This window comes from Aulonocara stuartgranti (assembly GCF_965226115.1).
Source record: "Aulonocara stuartgranti genome assembly, chromosome: 3".
In the NCBI taxonomy this organism is placed as follows: Eukaryota; Metazoa; Chordata; class Actinopteri; order Cichliformes; family Cichlidae; genus Aulonocara; species Aulonocara stuartgranti.
In genome coordinates, this window is record NC_138941.1 from 39,727,238 (window position 1) to 39,744,656 (window position 17,419).

General features: G+C 42.0%; 2 protein-coding genes across 3 annotated transcripts; one reads left to right on the forward strand and one right to left on the reverse strand.

Annotated features, from left to right (window-relative positions):
• Positions 1-639: 639 nt before the first annotated feature.
• slc7a7 (solute carrier family 7 member 7) lies at positions 640-9,859 on the forward strand. Of its 2 annotated transcripts, XM_082528071.1 has the most exons (11): positions 640-1,347; positions 1,762-1,815; positions 2,691-3,315; positions 5,860-5,985; positions 6,252-6,396; positions 7,536-7,659; positions 7,743-7,846; positions 7,941-8,037; positions 8,137-8,286; positions 8,923-9,106; positions 9,212-9,859. In XM_082528071.1, exons 3-11 carry the CDS (start codon positions 2,823-2,825, stop codon positions 9,283-9,285), a joined length of 1,497 nt encoding a protein of 498 aa, XP_082384197.1. In that variant the 5' UTR covers positions 640-1,347; positions 1,762-1,815; positions 2,691-2,822; the 3' UTR covers positions 9,286-9,859. The 2 variants fall into 2 exon arrangements, with proteins under 2 accessions (XP_082384197.1, XP_082384198.1); XM_082528072.1 differs by lacking the exon at positions 1,762-1,815.
• Positions 9,860-9,902: 43 nt separating this feature from the next.
• oxa1l (OXA1L mitochondrial inner membrane protein) lies at positions 9,903-16,120 on the reverse strand. Its single transcript, XM_082525957.1, has 12 exons — positions 16,104-16,120; positions 15,822-15,953; positions 14,630-14,764; positions 14,027-14,122; positions 13,659-13,935; positions 13,357-13,500; positions 13,175-13,260; positions 12,449-12,613; positions 12,243-12,347; positions 11,994-12,156; positions 11,784-11,864; positions 9,903-10,140 (listed from the first exon to the last, which is right to left on the reverse strand). Exons 2-12 carry the CDS (start codon positions 15,930-15,932, stop codon positions 10,016-10,018), a joined length of 1,488 nt encoding a protein of 495 aa, XP_082382083.1. The 5' UTR covers positions 15,933-15,953; positions 16,104-16,120; the 3' UTR covers positions 9,903-10,015.
• Positions 16,121-17,419: the final 1,299 nt, after the last annotated feature.

Genomic DNA, 17,419 nt, shown 5'->3' on the forward strand with positions numbered 1-17,419 from the left:
AAGTATTTGGATCTTCTGTGAGTTCATTTTGAGCATCTGGTGATTTGATTGTTGAGGCTGATTCTTAATTAACGGTTTGTCTGCAGGGACCTGGCTCTTACATCTCCAGGTTAAGTGTTTGCCTGTTAATTAGACATAACAGAGATCAGAAAACGGGTCAGACAAAAGACAAAATGGAAAAAACAAAAATGCATTATGAAAATAAAAACACAAAATTTATGTTGTTTTTACTTTATACATTTGTTTTTATGTTCACTGCAAACCCTTTTACTTTAGAGACTTTATTTCTTGTAACTGACCTGTAGCAGCCTACCTGTAGTACCTTCACAGCCCACCAGGCGGACCCAACGCACACTTTGGGGAGAATCAAGAGTAAGCAAACAAAGCAAACAACAAAGAAAGAAAGATAAAAATGACCTACTGGTTTTTCTACTTTTCCATAATATCTGCATTATTGAAGGTTCACGTGCGCTTGATGTTTTTTCTCTCGGATCTTTCTCTTGTAAATCATCTTCATTTCAGTCAGAATCAAACCGAGATCACTAGAAACTGATAATTTATCACCATTCAGTTTATTTCATATCCACAAGAGGGCGCAATAGCTTGTGTTTGGTCATCCATCAAACAGCCTCACACAGACACGCATCAGCTAAGTTACGCTATTTCCCTCAGTTTTATAAACCAGTATAACTGTTTTATAACAATATTGCCTGTGTTATAAACAACACTGTAATGGGATGTACTTAAAGTGAAGGAGAAAACGCAGGCTAGTCTTACATGAGTGGATAATTACGACCATTGTTCGGATGAGCCTTAAAGTGAACATTTCTAACAGCATTATATCATCAAATTGTCTCCAGATGCATTTGCATAATAGTAATCGTGGAAAAACCCTCAGTCCTCCTTTTATTTCCACTGTCACACTGATCAGAGAAGAGCAGGTAAGCTGCAGATAACACCTGTGTGATGGGCGAGATAATTGAATCACACACCCGTAGGAAAACAATGCTGAGGTGAACTAAAGCCCTCCCACTCTCGCCTTGAACTCGTTTCCTTGGTCGATTAAAAGCGTCGTTGGGAACCAGAAGTGCACAACACCTCAAACGCATCAGCCGAGGAAGGTCGGAGCAAAGCAGAACAAGAGGAAACCGAGCAGCAGCACAGCAGAGAGAGAAGAGGAAGGCGCATGAAGTGGTTTATTTACGACTGTGACGGGGAGGCAGGACAATGAAATAACAGAACAGAGAGTGGATTTTGAAATAATACAGTATTTGCGATCAGACTGTGCTGCAGTGATTTAGAGGACCCCAAGAGGAGCAGAGAGGAGCTGAGGAGCCTCTGGAGAGGGTGAGTGTGTCCCCCCAAACTGCTGCTTGTGTTTCATAATGATTTAAGTAGAAGTGTTAATTCAGGAGAGTTGTTTTATCATGCCTGGCTGCTTTTACGAGTGCGTAATCTGAGATCTTTTACATGAAGAAATAACTAATTAGAAACCCTCTGATGTGTTTCAGATGTTTCCACAGCTGCCTTGAAAACATAATGATACTTTTTATTATCGCTGCTTCATTAATCTGAACTGTTACTTGTGTCCCGTTGCGTAAACAACAGGACTTCCTGTATCCAGGATGTGACCTTAAGTAGCTCAAAAAGAAGCCTACTTATCAGCAGCTTTTGAACTTTGCACTTTCTGTCTGCAAGAGCTTCGCCTCTGAGCTTCTCCGGCATGCTTCACGTCCAATCTGCTGTCCTCCTTCTTTGCAGTGACTCCTTCATCAAGACACTTGCTGCTGCTCCTACTGCTGCTGTTGCCACGAGGTATCTGAACTTCACAGCCTCTCTTACATTCTCCTCACAAAAGCTTCATGCTTCTGTGAGTCTGTGTCTGTGTGTGTTCATATCAGGCTTTCCATGCTTGAGTCTCTCCTGTATCTGAGTTCCTTATTACTTACGAGCTGTATCCAGTTTACGATCTTTGGATCGATATCTTGCATTTATGCTTCTCCGTGTACCTCTACACCTGACGTATACTTATTTATATGCGCTGACTTTATGAAAGAGCCAGAAGCCTGAATGATCAAAGTGTAAATACTGTAAATAACTACACTTTAAATTGGCATTAATGTAGTGAAAACACTGTCATTCAAAACAACACTAGCAGTTCATGATATGTAAAGAGATTGTGTAAAGCCAGATTATTGAACCTGCTGCCTAACGTGTCTGCATCATCATCAAATTGCACACATGCTGACGATAATGAACTTTGGAAAACATGTGACCTGTGGCCGCTGTGCTGACACTGAAACTCTGCATATGCCGGCGTAGGTGGATCTGGGAGTCTAAGTGTGAGTCTTAGTCAGTGATTCTTTCTCTGCTTGTGGTTACCAGCGAGAAGCCGGTGTCTGAGGCACGCAACGTGTTTGCTCCCCTCCCCGTCTCTCTGTAAATACACTCAACCTTAAAAGGCCATTTGGTGTGCGGCCTAATGGCCCTCCAATCCCAAAATCCCGCTCTCGAATCCAACCGTGTCCACACTCGTTGTGCGTTGTCTTTTCTGCATGTTTGTTCTGACATTAGTGCCTCTGGCATGCGAGTGTGTTTTTGTGTGATCGGATCGGGACAACGCGAGTATTTGCTGTGTGTCTGAGTTGTGACAACATCGCTGATATGACCCCTGCGTGTTGCCTTCACAGATGGCGGGAGATAAACGAAGATAGCTCGAGGAGGAATTTTCCAATCTTCATCACACAGCAAGGCCAAACAAACCCTCTTATTTTGTGACTGTTTTCCTTTTTAAAATAAATTAAAACCACCAAACTCGAACAATGGCTTCTCACAGCCTCATCCCGACAGAAGAGCCGTCCAACGGCGGCCCCCCGTCAGAGAAGTCAGATGACTCGCAGGAGTCCATGAAGCTCAAGAAGGAGATCTCCCTCGTGAACGGAGTATGCTTGATCGTGGGGAACATGATCGGCTCGGGGATCTTCGTCTCGCCCAAGGGCGTCCTCATCCACAGCGCTTCTTATGGTCTTTCCCTGGTGGTGTGGACCATCGGCGGGATCTTCTCCGTGTTCGGCGCCCTGTGCTACGCCGAACTGGGGACCACCATCACCAAGTCCGGGGCCTCCTACGCCTACATCCTGGAGGCCTTCGGGGGTTTCATGGCCTTCATCCGCTTGTGGACTTCGCTGCTGATCATCGAGCCCACCAGCCAGGCCGTTATTGCCATCACGTTCTCCAACTACATGGTGCAGCCCATCTTCCCCACCTGCATAGCCCCGTACCTGGCCAACAGGCTGCTGGCTGCTGCTTGCATATGTAAGTACACATCTGGAGACTGAAGATGAGTCAGTGCGTGAGTGCGTGAGTGATATCCAGTGTCAATAATGCCTAATAATCTGTGTTACAGCCGTGGTTTCACATCTATGACAGATCACGTGAGCTGCAGAGACTAGAGAAGTGAAAAATGGTGGCAGTCGGTTAGAGTCAGCAGGTCTACAGCAGAAACACTCACTAACATCTGATTAAAGAGGAACCGATCCACCCTAAAATCATCCATTTGGTAGATTAAGTGGGAGGAAAAGCCACTTTTTACTCAATCTCAGAGCAGTGGCTTTGGAAAACCTGGTATGGGCTCATCACACAAGGACATGAATCACAGCTTTTCCTTTTTCTTCCTGTAAATGTAGAAAGATCAAATCTACCACGAGATAAAGCCTACGCAACTGCACACTGAGTCAAAGGTGCAGAGAGAACTTGTTAATATCTTCCAGATAAGCCCTGATAACAAATATATGTCCTCCTTTAAATCCATTGACCCACCTAAAAGGTGGGCGCGCAACACACACACACACACACGCTTGAATGCGTGCACACACACACACACACACACTTTTGTGCCACGCACCAGTAAGCAGAGGACGACAGAGAGGCTGGTAGCTATGAGGTAAAGTCCTCCCTGCAGGGGCACTCTGACCTGACAAGCCTCTCCTCTGATAGCTCAGTCAGCACATGAGTGAAGCGCTTAAACAGCACCACTTCCTTTTAAGTGAAGGCAGTGCAGTAAATGTAAGTGCAGCTGCTGTAATGAAGTCCCTCTGTTTCATATTCACCTTCACCCTATTTCACTCAAGACTAGAAAAGAAAGGTTTTAGACATGGCAGTGCCGAAACTGCTCTGACAAGACAACATGTAAGTTCTGTTTTATAAAAATTATGATAAAACACAAGAACAAACAGCTTGTAGTGCAATGAGGTCATGTGTAGACAGAGAACTGGGATGGGGGTGAATGAGGTCCTGGGTTTGAATCCACCGGCCACCCGGGGCCTTTCTGTGTGGAGTTTGCATGTACCTGTGTGGGGTACAGCATGCTTCCTCCCGTAACCCAAAGATTAGTTTAATTAAACTAACAGACCACATGTACAGATGTGAGTGTGAGCGGTTCCCCGTTTCAGGGCGTACTCCACGGCAGCCGAGGTAGGAGCCATCGTGACCTTGAACTGATTAGCAGAATAAGATAGACAGTTGTGATTTCAGTACCTTAACATGACAGATAAAAACATTCAGATTATAATAAGTGAAAGTTTACATCCTGTGTAATAATTTACTATCGAATGATTTGAGTTGGACTGAGTATTTAAAAGTCTGGTTGGGTCAAAGTGTTTTGCAGTGGAAGAATTTTGACTGATTATCTCAGATGTCGTGTAACTGTATAACTTTATTAATATGCGCGGGCCATGCTTCTATAAAACGTCCAAATTTTGAGTAATTAGGTCATTGTGTGTGCAGTTTTTATCTATTCTTGTCTCTGTGATGTCAAAGTGAGAGGAGACATCTTTAATATGGTCATTTCAGATACATTCAGCTCAGTCCACATCCACGTACTGTTCAAACGTTTTGTTTGTGAGGGGCGGTTATCAGAAGCACGTGAACTCAGGTGTAAAGTCCGCCCAACCCGTACTCAAGGTCATCGTCTGCTAACAGCTACGCAGTCTTCAGCATCTCTGTATCACTGGCCTGCCTGTCTCTCACACCTGATCTCAAACCTCCACCTCTGGGTGGCACAGCCTCCTCCTCCATCACTCATCCTTGATCGCCTCCATCTGAGGCATTGTGCTCTGCTGTGTTTGAACAGGCATCCTGTTATTACCCTCTAGCTGTCAGTGTGGTGGAAGATGATGCATTCCTGTTTTGGTCTGAACTACAGCAATTAATTTACATTCATTAATAAAAAGATTCGCTTTCGCAAAACTGAGTATTACACGCTATCAATGGAGATAGTAATTTTTACGATGTCCCGTGAACTAGGCGGTCCCTTACTGATAAGGTGCCAGAGTCAGAGAGCGTGCGTGAGAGAGATAAGTGACAGAGAGGAGCAGAAAAACATGTTTTCCAACACCATTAATGCTGATCAAGGTGAAGGAGGGCAATAAGGAAGAATGCAGCAGGGACCACTTTACTTATCAGGACCAGAGGCTGTAGGTCAATAAGTGCCAATCGTGACAAATCTCCAACCTCAGGCCGAAACATACAAGCTCATCAGAACAGATCGGTGCTTGTTTAATTATTTCTTCTTTCAAGCTTTTAAACTTGGTCTCACTTCCATGACCGTACATGTGTGTATTTCAGTATGTGTGTGTTATGTGCTGCACTCAGCTGTTTCCTTGTCTGACAAACAACTATCCGGTCTGCTTGAGTCAGCAGCAGTGCTTCCTTAAATCAGCCGCTCTCTCACATGGAAACACGCTGGCACAGACACAAACACACAAACACACACAGTTTAAAGAGCAAATGTCTGTTGCTGTGCGAGTCTGTGTTTGAATGATACGTGTGTGTTCATGTGTTTCGCTCCCTCGCCTTCAGGTTTGCTGACCTTTGTCAACTGCGCTTATGTCAAGTGGGGAACCCGAGTCCAGGACTTCTTCACCTACGCCAAAGTTATTGCTCTCATCGCCGTCATCATCACCGGCCTGGTGAAGATCGGACAAGGTGCTCAAACACATCAGCAACTCACACACATTTTTTCTTTTTCTCGTTTTTCTTTTTCTTCTTCTTCTTTCGTCTTTTATCCTGTCTCTGTCACATCAACACTCTGCATGTCCTCCTTCACTAAATCCATAAAAAAATTATCTGCTGTTATAACTAATATAAAACTGTTAAAGAACAATCAGATAAGATTGTTATGTGGAGGGTAGGAGTTTAATTAGGTTAACTACATGACGCTCACACAGTGCCATGCTGTCACTTCCTTCTAGGTCACACCCAGAACTTCGAGGGGCTATTTGATGGCTCATCTCGAGATCCAGGAGCCATCGCTCTGGCTCTGTATTCGGCTCTGTTCTCCTACTCTGGATGGGACACCCTCAACTTTGTCACAGAGGAGATCAAGAACCCAGAGAGGTGAGTTAATACGCATGATGTCACATGAACCATTTGCCACTATGAGCATTAAATCATCCCATCATATGGGAATTAAATTACTTTGGTTTCAAATGTATAATTCCATTCCTAGACACCGGAGTATGGAAGCTCATTTCTGCCAATGAAAAAATTTTTTTTGTCATGCATAAGTCAAAATTTCAAGTTATTATCTCAAAAGTTGGACTTTGGACTCAAATTTCTGAATAAGCTGAAAATTTTATATAACATGAATTTTTGACTCACGGATGATAGAAAACATTTTCAGTGATGGTAATGGGCTTTTTAGACTTGAGACATTAACAAACAGGTTCAAATGTGACAGGTTTTTCCCTTTACACCCAATGGCCTTTTTGACAGAACCCCAAAGTGGTTTGTGTCACTTTGTCCCAAAGATATAGCCGTTAATGACCAGCAGGGGGCGACTCATGTGTTTTTGCAAAGAAGAGAAAACTATACTTTTGGCTTCGCTGCTCTGTTACCTTATTATAAATATTTAACTCATGAGTTAATGCTTTTAATGGCTAGTTTAAGTCTTATCCCAAAAAATTAACATCTTTATTTTATAAACCGTGTTCCCCCTTTAGAGCCAATGGCCAGAATAGCAGACTAGCTTACACTTAATTTTACATTTGCAGCTATTATAGTCACAATTACATCTTTAAACATACAACAAGCAGTCTATGAGCAGTCTACTTTTCCTGAAGCATCTGGATAAAGTTCAGAGTTAAGGCTATAAAACTGAAATGATCAGTGCATGACAAAAAGTAGCGGTAGCTTGGACTTCTACGGCCTCCTCTCGTCTGAGTACAAAACAAAACACAGAGGTGAAAAGCAAAGGGAGGGAAAATGGGAGGAGAGGCTCTGAAGTATTCTCGTGTGTGTTTCAGGTTTATTCTTTGATTCACACAGCCAAACGCTGATCAGCAAGGCCACACATGTGATTAGATCAAAAGCCTTTCTCAGAGTTCACAGACAGAATAAGTGACAAACACCCGCTCCTTATCACTTAATATCCTCTTGACTCAGAGACTTCAGACAAAACTCTGGATCTTTTCTCTCTATAAGAATCTCTCTGATCTCTTTTGCTGCCCTCTGCTGTTTCTCTCTCTAAACTACAGAAACCTGCCTCTGGCCATCGCTATTTCCATGCCCATCGTGACTGTGATCTATATTCTCACCAACGTGGCCTACTACACTATCCTCCCAATTCCTGCAATCTTAGACAGTGATGCTGTGGCTGTGGTAAGTTCCTCCGATCCACACTGAATGATGTAGGCTTGACATGTACGAGGTGTAGCTTTTGTTGAAGAGTTTTCCCTCTGCAGACATTTGCAGATCAGGTGTTTGGTGTGATGAACTGGACCATTCCTCTGGCTGTGGCTCTGTCCTGCTTTGGAGGACTCAATGCCTCCATCCTTGCTGCCTCCAGGTATCTCTATCGTTCTTTAGGCTACTTTGCGAGGTCATTAAAACCAGTCAAAATAAACCAATCCTCATCATCGCTTTATTTTGTGTCTCGAAAGGCTGTTCTTCGTGGGCTCCAGAGAAGGCCACCTGCCCGACTTCTTGTGCATGATCCACGTCAACCGCTACACTCCCGTCCCCGCCCTGCTCTTCAACGTCAGTTGTTTTTTTCTTTGTTGTCTAATTGTTTCAATTTAGTGCCATGCTTTTTTGGCCCTCACCCTTACTCACCATGATTCCCGTACTTTCCTGCAGGGCGTCATGGCTCTCATATACCTGTGTGTAGAAGATGTCTTCAGGCTGATCAACTACTACAGCTTCAGCTACTGGTTCTTCGTTGGTTTGTCCATCCTGGGCCAACTATATCTGCGATGGAAGCAGCCGGACAGAAAGAGGCCTTTAAAGGTATTTAAATGAAATGTTTCAGATGTATGTGCAGTGTTACCTGTAAACAGACAATAGTAGACTGATGCTGCTGCTGAGATAGAAAAGTGAAGCCAGTGTGAAAATATAAAATCTCCACTTTTTATTGCAAAATCTTTACTGCAGCTCAGGAAATAACCGCCGGAGTGAAACAATCAGGAAAATAACTCCTGAACACATTTAATTTTTGAACTGCACACATGCTCAGACTGGTCACTGTGTACTCACAGGCTGTATAACAAAAAGGAGGCAGCCTTCAGGTTAGAAAAGCATCTAATTCTAATAAAGTTCTAATTCTTCAACCTGCATTCTTTCTACTGGCCAGCAGGGGGTGACTCCATTGGTTGGGCTGATTATAATGATTCCTCTCTCTCAATTTATGACCTACGTAAACTCTTTCGTGATGGGTCTACGACCTTTATCGCTTGGTTTAAGTCCTATTAAAAACAACATGTGCATTTCGTAATTGATGACCCTGTATTGAGTACAGCAGTCGATAAACTGGAAAAGGCTTTAAGATCCAGCATGTTTCACTTAATCACGTTGGCGAAAAGAATTTTTGAGGCAGTAATTCATCCCATCGTCTCACCCGGCTCTCTCTCTCTTTTCCTTCCACAGCTCAGTTTGTTCTACCCCATTGTTTTCTGCATCCTCACCATCTTCCTGGTGGTGGTGCCTCTGTACAGTGACACCATCAACTCCCTGATCGGCATCGGCATCGCCCTGTCGGGAGTGCCCGTCTACTTCCTCTGCTGCTACACCCCGGCTCACAAAAGACCGCTGTGGCTGCGAAGGTTCATCGGTAAGATTGGGAAGAATCCAGACGTTTTTCTGCATTATTCTGATCATCAAAGTGTAAATGCTTGACCTAAATCCTGCGTTCTAACCTCCTTCATGTCTCTTTTAGCCAAATGTGGCATGGGGATTCAGAAAGTGTGCTTCTCTGTCCTGACCGAGATGGACATCGACAAACTCGAGTAGAGACGCTCGTTTTAACGCCCTGCTGGCGGCCGGTGACGCACAAACAACAGACTCTCAGCTCAGCCTGGATCTTTGCCAGCCGCCGCTGTTGCGAGACCGCAGTGGACCAAACATTTGGGCTTAAAGCGGGATCCAGTTCTCAGACCCGTCAGCCACCACCCTGTGATGATGTTAAAGAATGTGTTAATGATGCTGCTCATAGGCGGCACTTCCCTGAAGCCAAGCGTGACTTCGGACTGTATTTAATTATGTCAACACAAGTAGTTTGTTTGAAATGATCTAAATGCAAAACCTTTTTTGATTTCACTTGAAGGTGGCCGGTTGTTGTTGAAATCGGTCCAGCAGGCTGCATCTTTGGAACCGAGAGCGCTGCTGATCGTGTTTTTATCATCATTTGCTCACAGAAACAGAACAGATGAGACTGACTCCACGCTCACTCAGGTGGATGAACATTCATGAAGTTTTATAATGTCAGAGACTACTGAAGGGCTATTTTTAAACAAGTGTGAAACAGCTTGAAAAAGTTGAGCTGCAAACATGTATTTATAATAAAATTACTCGTTGACAACATGAAGACAGCCGTTTGTTTTGTTGAAATAAGCAGACATACAATAAGGTTGTGTTGAGGCAGTTTACATTTTTATTAGAACACATATTCATACCCCTAACTCTTCTATCCATAAATATGTACACAATTCATCATTACTGCCACGCTGACAGCTGGTTGGATTTATCCAATAGTGTCCTTCCATGGTCTCGTCTTGCTTCCAGCAGACTTGTCTTTAGCTGATGCTGCTGCTGCAATGGGAGGTTTCTGCTCTAGAGGATTGTGGGTAAAAGTCTGTCTCAGTGGACCTGCAGGGAGACATGAAATGAGACAACTCTTAGATAAACCACGGTGGCATCAAGTGATAAAAGTCCGGCAGCAGAACAGCAACAAATCAAACAGCTCCACCGAGTGTTTAGGAGGTGTAAAGACAAACACGTGTGGAGTCTCCCCCTACCTGTGACCTAGAAATTAATCTCAGTAGCCATCATGAGGAATGTTTCAATTCCTAAAATATATCTGGAAGATAGAGGTGGTTTGCAGGAACAGCCATAAACACGGACACACAGGTGTATCCTGCCCTTAGAGTGTTTTTAATCTTGGTGTGTGCAAGAGACAGGATGCTACAATGATGATCAACTGCCTGATCAACCTCTGTCCTTCTCACCTGTGCGTGGTGAATAAAAATAGTTCCCGTGCACTGCTGTCATTGTGACTCCTGACATTTAAGTTGTCATGAACACTTAAGTTCACCTGGACACTCCCCCCACATTAAATAAAGCACTACATTGTTGCCTTCTTCATGTCTCTTCATCGCCTCCTCCAGTCATATCTCTGATGAAAGGAAGTAAGATGTAAGGAGAGGAGATGAGGAAAGGAACTGAGGATGCACAGAGAAATGAGACGAGGTGCAAACATGTGAAATGTCTGCTGTGAAATATAAGCTCCAAACATCTAGAAATCAGAAAACGGTTGCTAAAAAGCCTTTTTTTCACAACAAGCTAAACTTTGATCTTTAGAATATAAAATGTCCATATTAGTATTTATTTATATATATATATATATATATATATATATATATATATTAACATTACTTGAAATATCACTTTCCTGCTAAATTTACAACCATCCAGCAGTAAGTCTGATCAGGTTTCACACTCAAGAATCTGTATTTATCTCTTTAAACGCTAATTTATTTAACACTACTGATTACAAGAGTTTAAAAAAAAAAGTTAATTTTTATACTTCCCAATCCTTTATTAAAACCTGTCGTTTTTAAGGATCTTAAATCTTTCTTTTAAGCTTTTAAAATGCAGTAAATTCCTTATAAAGCAGGTAGTACTGAAGTAGCCACTGAATAACTGCCCGGATAAATCCCACAGAAATAAATTGTATATGTCGCACTGTTCGGTAGGTTAAGGGCACATGCTCTTGGCTGTCTGTGTGTGCATCAAAGGTCAAAGCCATTTTTAAAATTTTTTTTTTTTTAAACAGCTTTTAAATAATAACACATGTTCTTCCACAACTACAATGGGGCTACTTAGGAACAAATACACACAACAATCAGCTCTAACCCTGCAGCTTTTTAGCACATGAATCAGTTCTCCACCTGCTCCATAACAGAACAGGGACTACAGCAGACAGGCCGACCGCCTGACAGGGTAGCTGACTGACAGGAAGGATCAGGAAGCGGGTCAGCAGTTAATAAACCTTCAAAATAAAAGCGAGTGAATTCTACTCCGATAAATTGACTGTGTCTGGTGTCAGTCTGTAAGGTGGAGGGCAAGACGACAAATGTACTTGGGTCAGAGTTTATATAAATGAGCAACCATTTCAAATAAAGTTTTTTTCTCCCTCCCTCTAAATAAAGTGAGTCATTTTTCTGCAAGGAGGAAAAAACCCTGACAGAGACCAAAAGGTCTCTGTGGATGAGCTGAAGACTGGGACTGACCTTTGGCAGCGAGGTCCAGATGATTTTTTATTCTTCGCTCACGCTCTTCCAGCTGGTGGGCCAGCTGAGCGTTCTTCCAACCTGCAGACCAAACCAGTTCCAACACAGACAAACACAAAAACAATCAGAGTGGAAACAAAGTGCTACAAACTACAACTAGATTTATAGTCCTACTCTGTTTATCGACAGATTTATGCTCACAACACCAACCCTTTTTCATGCTTTCGATCAATCCGTCGCTCTGTGGCAGAGCGGAGGCCGGGTGCTTGATCCTTTCAGGGATCTTCAACTTTTTTCTGATTAAGGGGTGTCTGAGCAGAGCCACTTGGCACAGAGAGAAGCAGTTTGAGGTCAGCCAGTAGGTAAAGACTGCCTGAAGTTTGTACGAAGAAAAATAAAGATGTTTCAGCGATGTTTTTTATGAGAACAATAACAGATGTGAGCGAAAGAGTCACTAACCGTGGGGAAGTTGATGGTGAGAGGGAAGATGACTAAAGGCATGATCCTGAACACCGTCTTCATGGCTCGCAGGTTGGGGTTGTCAATCCCAGACTCTGCACCCAGCTGAGGAAAAAAAGATGGTGATGAAGTGGGTCAGTAATTTTTTACCATCACTCTCTTTTTGTTGCCGTGTTTCTTTTGGGAAATAAGAGATCTGAGTTCACCTCCAGGATGAAAAACATCGTTCCAGTGACGGCCAAAGGCAGAATATAAAAAGGATCTGATGCCGTCAGGTCTGCAAACCACAGCATGCCTCCTGTCTGCATGCTGGGCACGGGCAGATAGGCCATCTTTCTCAGGGCGATGAAGAAGGAGATGAAGACGGGTGTCTGAGGGTTGTGGGCAGATGAGTGAGGCCAGAGAGAAAAATGGGAAAAACAAAGCTCCAGCAAAAACAATCTCAAACACGTTGAAGCAACAAAGCAAAGTCAATGATAATAACTAGCATATCTGCAAAGGTACACATACATTCATCACTAATTTAACAGCCATGAATAGTTTCTCTGTTTTATGATGATGAATCCATGAAGCTGCTCCCCTGCACCAAACACACGCCTTTATTTTGAAGGAAGGGACATATATTTGACATATGGCTGTGTTTGTGATGTCTAAATAAAACCCTTTCAACAAAACCCGCCATGGCAAAAAGCTAGACACCAAAATCTTACTTACAAACTGCATTTTTAGTGTTTCTGTGTTACAGTCAAGATGAACTAAAAAGAACTTCTTGTTAATCATAAATGCACCTAAAAATCTAAATTCCACCTTTGCTTACACTGTAATAGCTGGGAGCCCCACATAAGCAAGTACTAAGCTGAAGTGTAAAATTTGTTTAATTAGTCTGCCTGAAACATTCATGCCAATAACACAGAAAGCTGAGAATAACTGACCTGCACCAAAGGGATCAGGAAGCCACGAAGAGGATTCACATCATGTTTCTTCTGGAACAGGTTCAGGTCAGAGTACGCTTTGGAAACTGTGACAGAACCAGAGACAGCAGCAGCAGCTCAGGATCAGCTGAATGTCTAAAGAGTGAGTATAAGGCCATGAAGAAAGAGGAGAGAACATTTACATTCAAACTTGTTTCCGCTCTGCTTGGCCTCATTCATCCTGTTGGTCAGTTTGGTCATCTCGGGCAGCACGTTGTTCAGCTTCGCCGCCTCTCGCTGGCCCTTCACTATGACGGGAAACACAGCCAAGCGAGCCAACACGGTCGCTGGAGGAAGGAAAGCAGAGGATGAGAATAGACGCAGGAAATCAAAAACAAGGCGCTTCTTAAAGAAAACCTGAGGAAAATATAAACCCAGCCTGTGTTTGGGTGGCCTAAAGTGACGCACTGATACTGACAGAGAAGAAGTGTTAAAGCATGCTTACCCACAACAATGGCTCCCCACCAGGGCAAACCCAGATCCATGTGAATGAACTCTAACATATTCTGGACCAGCCCCACTGGTGTGTGACCAGCTAGTCCAAGCTCTGCTAAACGAGGCTCTCCAGCAACGGCCTGCAGGACCTCCACTGCAGTCGGTGCCACATCAGCGACCTGCTCAGAGACCGGCTGTGTTAAAACAGGAGCAGGGTCAGCAGACACGAGAGGAAGAACAGAGCTCTCTGCTGCTGGTAACACACTGGAAACTGTCCCACCTAGGATCTAAAATGATTAAAAATGACAAAAGCACCAAATGATTGAAGTGATCACGTAGCTGAGGGATGTGGAAGATTTACTTTGGATGCAGACTCACCTGCTCAGTGACAGGCTGTGTGACAGACTCCAGGACTGGAGGACTGTTTAAAGTTTCTGTTACTGGAACTGCAATGGATCCACCATCAGGCGGGATCTGTGAATGTCAAGATAAACTCTACACATCAGTTAAGTAGAAATGTAATAGTGTAACCTCACAGGAGTTCAATTTGTTTAATTTCAGTGTTTCTATAAACTGGATCCAGTTGTTAAGATTACATCAACTTGTAATGTGTTACTGGATCCTACGCGACTCATTTCACTCTACAGTCCACCTGTGGCTGTGATAGAGGATTTAAATCCTACAGGCCACTCCCAATCCTGTTACATGAAGAGGCTAAAACATTTGACACACTTTAGTTTGACACACGACAAACACAAACCTTTCCAGGTCTTCAGGCTGGCCACTGCACTCCAGTAAAAACTCACAGACACTTTTTTTTAAACCAACATTTAAATAATACCGTGACTACTATCAGTTTACACCAGTAAGTGAGGAGGCTCAAGAAAACAGTATAAGTCAGATTAACTTTAATGTGTGAAAAAGGTTAAAGAATGGCATAGATCTAACTGTAGTGACTACATAACCTGTGTGGCGACCCACCTGTGAGCTGTTGTGTCTGATGGCCACGGCATTCACCCAGAGGAACTTGTCATGGTGTCTGCGGCCCAGCAGAGCCCTGGTGGCAGGGCTGCGGCACTCAAACACTGTGTGGAGATGTGACCTCTGGATTAACCGCTGTGTGGACAGAAGGAGGACAAAGACCTGTCGGTCTGATACACTAACTGCAGAATAACCTTTTCTTTTTTCTTTTTTTTTTTTTTTTAAATAAAGACAAGAAGCAACAGGAAAGTAAAAAATAAAGCTTGTATAATTAATGATTATATTTCAAATTGAATCCTTAGAATAATTTACTAAGCTACAAGTCTCCTGCTTCTGAACCAGTTCAGTAACAGAAAACAATATAAGATGTTAATGTTTTACAGCTGCGTCTTTTCTACATTGTGTAATAACTAAAACCAGCGCACTGAATGAACAATGGGCTGTGAGGGTGACTTGCATTGAAAACGCTACGTACAGATAAACAGAATCAACCTTTTGGGATTTACTTACCTGTATGATTGGGCATCCATCAAGACTTTACTGCAGTAAAGTGCTGCTTGAATTAAACAATGTGACTTATATAACTCTTTGGCCACATAAACTAATGCAATGTGATCCTTTTTAAATATGATCGTCAATCTTTGCATTTGTTTAACAATTACTATAATATATCCTTAATAGATACATTGACGTTTGGGAAAACATTACATGTAGTTCAAGTTAAACCTATACTGACCTCTAGAGGTTTGCAGGTGACTCCTGCAGGACATGGGTTATTAAACTTTGGCATAGTTTAAATGAGGTTAATCTATTTTCATAAAAACTCTCATTATTATACATCGGAGAGAAAAGCTGTAATGGTTCTTTATAAACTGGTAGACTGTGCAGTCACACTGATGTAGCATTACGGATTTTCAATAACATCAAACAAACTCCTACTAATTCCGTATTTCAGTGTTTTTAGCTGACCTGTCCGCGCTTTCTGGTTTAAATCCAGCTGGTTTTACAGTTACCCTGAACAGCAGAGAGTCCTGTCTTTCTTGTCTTTGCTGGAGAGCCTGTTACTGTCAAAGTCACACAGGAGGCATGATGCTAGCCGGCGAGCTAGTTAGCCGTGGAGAAAAAGCTATTTGTATCTTTGCTTCGGAAGCACAGACAAAGTACCGAACATGAAACTGTGAAGAAGACCTACGTGGCTCCAGATGTCTGAGAGAGGATGGCCGCCTCGGCTTGGTTTGCCTGTCTGTCTTAGAAAACATCTTGTTAAGCAGACCGGAGTCAAACCGCTCCTGACGGCAGCCATGTTGACATGACAGACAACCTGCTACGGAAAGCGCAAATAGTCAATTTCAATTTCAACAAGTTGCGCACATATATAAAAACACGATGTTTGTTATTTCTACCAAGGAAGTTTGTTTATTTGCATAATTACATTTAAAAAAAAGTCACTGCCTGAAAATCATAGCAAATTTACCAAGTGGTTTTGGTTTGGTCCACTTTGGAGTCCAGGATCCAGGATTATTTGGAAAGATGACCTTTTAACCTTTTAAAAACTGAGACTCAAAGATACAAAAAACAATCAATAAACAAGCCTAAGTCACATATAATCACAGTCTGGAGTGTTACAGCAATGGGTGAGACATGTTTTCACTTTGTGTTACTGATGGTCACGTTATTACTAAAGGTTGTTTAACATTTGAAATGGTCTGTGTGCTTTCTGTGGTTCCTTTACCCAGTTTAAATATTACATTAAAAATGTAATGGAGACTTTCATGCAAGAAATTGTCTGTCTCGTCTTTTACACCTCTATTTCTTGTTTAAACCATACTGAACAATCTAGATGAAGAAACGTGAAGATGAAGGATTTTCATATCAAGGAAACTGAAACACGAATGAAAATCACTTAGTGTTATTCCCATAAAGCAGAAAGTTGCTCTTTCATCGTAAAAATCGCATGACATAAAATGTAAGGTAATAAATATAATGAAACAATGATGAACAAATGAAACAAGTGACAATAACCAAAAACCAAAACAAACAATTAAAATCCTCAAACTTTATATGTAAATAACTTTCATTTTTAAGTTGATACCAGGTGGCACAATTGACTCCGTTTTAATGTACAGTTAATCATCAACACTTTAGACACTTTAAATAAAACCAAAACAAAACAAAATAAACATCCCTCAAAATATTCCTTGGAAACTGTGTCTCTGTGTCTCTTAAAATGATATTTAATGTTAATGTTAATGTCAGTAAGTGTGAACACTTCTATAAAAGCAAAAGCTCTGTCAGTTTGCTGGTCTGGAGTTTTCAGGCATGTGTTAACGCAATGCCTACACTGTAAAAAAAATTGTATTATAAAAGTATTTTACAGTTTATTTTACAGTTTTGTACCGTTCTTCTAGAACATAATTAAATTCACATAAATAGACTGTGATTTTACATTTCAAATGTAAATTAACATAAAATCACTGTAAATGTAATAAAACATCATTTTCTTGTTTTTTAAATGTATCTGTCTGTACATATGCATATTTAGATTGTTAAAATACATTCACAAATGCATCACAATTTCACAAATATTTGTCCGTTATTTGAAAGATTGAACTGTTAAATTCAAATGTAATGCTATGGAAAAATATATATAAAATGATTTTTATAAACTTTTTCTTTTTACATCAAATAATAATAATAATTATTGTTATTTAGGGCGATCGTGGCTCAAGAGTTGGCAGTTCGCCTTGAAGGTTGCCGGTTCGAGCCCCAGCTCGGACACTCTCGGTCGTT